This window comes from Aptenodytes forsteri, unplaced genomic scaffold (assembly GCF_000699145.1).
Source record: "Aptenodytes forsteri isolate BGI_AS27 unplaced genomic scaffold, ASM69914v1 Scaffold267, whole genome shotgun sequence".
Classification (NCBI taxonomy): domain Eukaryota; kingdom Metazoa; phylum Chordata; class Aves; order Sphenisciformes; family Spheniscidae; genus Aptenodytes; species Aptenodytes forsteri.
Window position 1 is genome coordinate 2,500,838 of NW_008794173.1, and position 3,728 is coordinate 2,504,565.

The 3,728-nt window shown below is 40.9% G+C and overlaps 1 protein-coding gene across 1 annotated transcript in view; it reads left to right on the forward strand.

Annotated features, from left to right (window-relative positions):
* Positions 1-1,262, forward strand: part of GRM7 (glutamate metabotropic receptor 7) — a 298,621-nt gene extending 297,359 nt beyond the window's left edge. Inside the window, exon 11 of the mRNA XM_009283647.2 lies at positions 1,192-1,262. Coding sequence (XP_009281922.2) covers positions 1,192-1,262 — 71 coding nt within the window. The remainder of the gene's footprint in view (positions 1-1,191) is intronic.
* The last annotated feature ends 2,466 nt before the right edge of the window (positions 1,263-3,728 follow it).

Sequence of the window (3,728 nt, forward strand, 5' to 3'; positions counted from 1 at the left end):
CCCCTTTTTTTTTTTTTTGGCTTTTCTCTGCTGTACTGATAAAGCTCTGAGATCAAGATGAGTATTGCAGAGTAGCCTGGTAGTATACAGTATTGGACAGGAGGCATGCAGCATCTCTGTGGCAAAGACCAAGTGCATCAAAGTGACAAACAACTGTTGGAAAGAAAGAGCAGCTCATGGGAGGAGACCGCTTTCCCTGAGGAGTTTAGCTGAGATTTGTTGAGAAGTGGCAAAGGAAAGGTGTGTCACCCTGGCCTAACCAGAAAACTTTAAGGTCTAAAAGCTTAAAAGGGTCTAATTTTCAGTAGGGTTGTAAGTTTGTGGACTTTTAAGTTAGCAGGTGCTTTGAGGGCTCAGTACCTGTGCAGACATATTCAAGATGATTTTTTCCCTTTCTCCTTTATTTAGCACTAAGTAGAACTTACCTGGCCGTTGATTCAGTTTTCAGTAGTGAAGGGCAATCGCTGCCTGTTGTCTCCAAACAGACCGGGCATCGTTTGCATGTTTCCATTTCAAAACGGTGCTTCCCTGTGCGCTGTCAGCTCCCCTCTATCGCAATGGCAGCGAGAGCACTGTGTGTCCATCCTCATTTTTCTCCATGCGTTGAGAATGGACACTGCCTTTGTGGGTTCCCATCAGTAAGCTGTGGATAGTGTATGTGGAACACGAGCATCTCCTGTCTTGGACAGACGTGCAGACACCTCTGTGCAAATGCTCCCGTGCTGTGTCCTGGTGTGTTTGTGTATTCATTCCCGTTCATCCTTAACATCACTGACATGACGTTGCTTATTACATCTTTCCAAGGAAAAAAACTAAAATGGTTGTCCATGATGCCGAGGAACCCGAGGGTGACTGCCTGGGTGAGGAAGGACTGGGGAGTCTTAAACTAAAGCCAAAATGTTCCAGAGTTCGCTCAGGGCAGAGTAAAAAAAAAAAAAAATCAACCAGACCTGCTCTTTTCTGAGCAGCTGCTCCCATGTTCAGAGGTACCTGAACTTCTGTGAACTGGTTCATTTATTTCTAAGCCAGAGTTAATTTCATATAGTGGCGCCTCTCAGCTTTCCACTATTACTGCTCTAATCTGAGCTCTTCAGTTGGATTAATGTCATGGCCTCCATGACAGGGCAAAATTTGAAGAGTTTATTGTGAACAGACATATTATACATACCAATGTATTTACTTTTCCTGTAGACTGCATACCACCAGTAAGAAAGAGTGTTCAAAAATCTGTTACTTGGTACACTCTTCCACCTACTGTATAGCTTTTGCCTGCTTTCCAAAAAGGTAAGGAAAAATCTAGCTTCTTATTACTTTATTCTCAAATTATTTATTATGATTATTATTACATACCTAAATAAATGAGGAATGTGCATTAGTGCAGCTATATTAAAACAAGTATCTAACTTAAAAATTGTTCACGTATCTGTTACCAAAAGCTCCCATGTGAAGGGCTTGCTTTGAAAAGGGGAGACCCAGGACTCGGGTGATTTTAATCCCTGTGCTGTGCCCCACCAAAACAAGGGACTGGTGGTCTTCTACTTCCCACCGGTGGAGGTGGATCCCAATAAAGCCTTTGAAGATGTAGATATTTGATAATAATTTTAAAAAGGAACAAACAAATCATCAAAAGTTAATTATGGCAATCAGATCTAACAACTAACAAAATGTTTTCTGAGTCATTTCTAGCAGCTTTACCAGCAGGGTTGCCTGGCAGCATAAAAATAATGTTTGCTAACATGTGAGCAATCTTCTTTACTCTAAAATGATAAATGGCTCAAAAAAAGTTTGCAAAATATTTTTTTCACCATGGGTGATCCCAGTGACCGCTCCTGAATAACCACGAGTGAACAATTTTTGAGGGCTGGCTTTTTCTAAGTGTTGTGACTGCCTACGTGGTGATCTTGTGAGCTGATTTCGTATTTGTGACTTCATCAGCCAGGAATTACTGCTTTTCTAGTGAAATTGGGGGAATGAGAAAGCATTTGATATTGGAGACAAATAACTAACAACCATTAATAAATATTTCTCATATCTGCAATTCCGTGTGTGTGCTCAGACGGCTTTGCCCACTCCTTTGGGGCTTTGCCCAGGTATGAAAGGTACGGGCCTGGTTGCTGCGGTACTGTGCATTTGGTGCTAGAAGAAATTGCTGTATTCAGCCTTCAAAATGTTTAGCTGGTCTCTAATAGGTGAGAACTTACATCAGCAAAGGTAGGAATGTTGCTTGAATTGAGTCTCTGAGTCATAGGGAAAAAAAAACCTAATATCTTTAGCTGGTGTAAATTGCCACAGCTCCAGTTTCAATTCAACTCGAGTTCTTGTGAAGTGTTCAAATTACTTTTTATTGTATTTGAATCATGCCCATTATTCTAACTTACACAGCTCAGGCAGAAAGCCTTATTTAAGGTGTGAAGCTCTTTATGAACATCAGAATGACCTGCCTCACCGGAGGGCCAGAGTCAGAAAGGTTGGCGGTGGCTGGTGTCGAGGGAAATATAACGAAGTAGTCAGAGAGGAGAAGGGGCCACTCAAAGTATTATTGCAAATCCAATGTGAAAGAGTAAAGGGCAACTATGTGAAGATGAAGTTGCTAAAGGAAGGGGATGAGACAAATAGGAGGGAGATAGAAGAGACCTTAAATCTAAGGAGAAATAACTTTTTTTTTTAAATAAAATTTAAAAAAGGTTTAAAATTTAAAGAATTAGGAGCTCACACAGATTTCTAAAAATTATTTTTTCCATGTACCATTATTGTATAATGTAGGGAATTGCTATCTGCAAAGGCACACAAATAATTTTGTCATCCAAATCCCATAAAAAGCAATTGGACATTCAGATTCTTTAAGCAGATTTTAAAATTTGGGCCATGCCAAGCTATGAAAAATGCTACAGTTGGGAATGGTTTGGGCTTGTGATGGTCTTGCCCACACCAGTGCTCTTCTGCATCAGGTATTGTTTTCCATTTCTCACCCGTGAGTGTTTCTGTTCCAGCTGGGCTGGTTGCTGTAGCTCCGGTTGCTATGCTTTGATTTGTTCTTCCAGGAATACAAAACAAAGAACAGCAAGAAACAATATACTGTATTAAAAGCAAAGCAATGATATCAGGAAAACATCAACTTAGCTGTAAATTGACACTTGTTTTGCTAGTAACATATTTGTATGTAGGTATGAACACAGTGCTTAAGCCGTTACTTGACTATATCAATTTCTGCTATGTGATGCATGGAGAGATGCATTTATAATGCTTTTAAATTGTTTCCTGTGAGTGACAAATAGGAATTCTTTACTATTGAGACTGATGAAAATACCAGGCTTGAAAAATTCTATGTGGTATCTGGGTCAGGGGAAAAAATTTTCCATCACCTGGACAAGGCAAAGAAACACCAAATGCTTTTGTAGAGCTATAGAGTCACATTTGGTACTGTGGAAATATCTGCAGCACTTTTCTCCTGATCCCTCTCCAAGCAATATGCTTACAGGTCAGGAGGAAAAGACAGTCCAGTGACTAAAGTGCTTGTGATATCTGAAAGACCTGGATCCATCCCTTGGGCTTTCAGAGTGTCCCAATGCAAGGCTGGCAAGTGGTGCCATGCTCCCTTACCCTTGCGCTACCTCCCGTGGATGATGATTGTGAGATGCTCGTGCATTGCAGGTGGGATCATGTAAGTCCCAGAAAGACAGCTCCTCTCTCCTGCTGCCTTCTGGACTTGATGAGCAAGGACCATAATG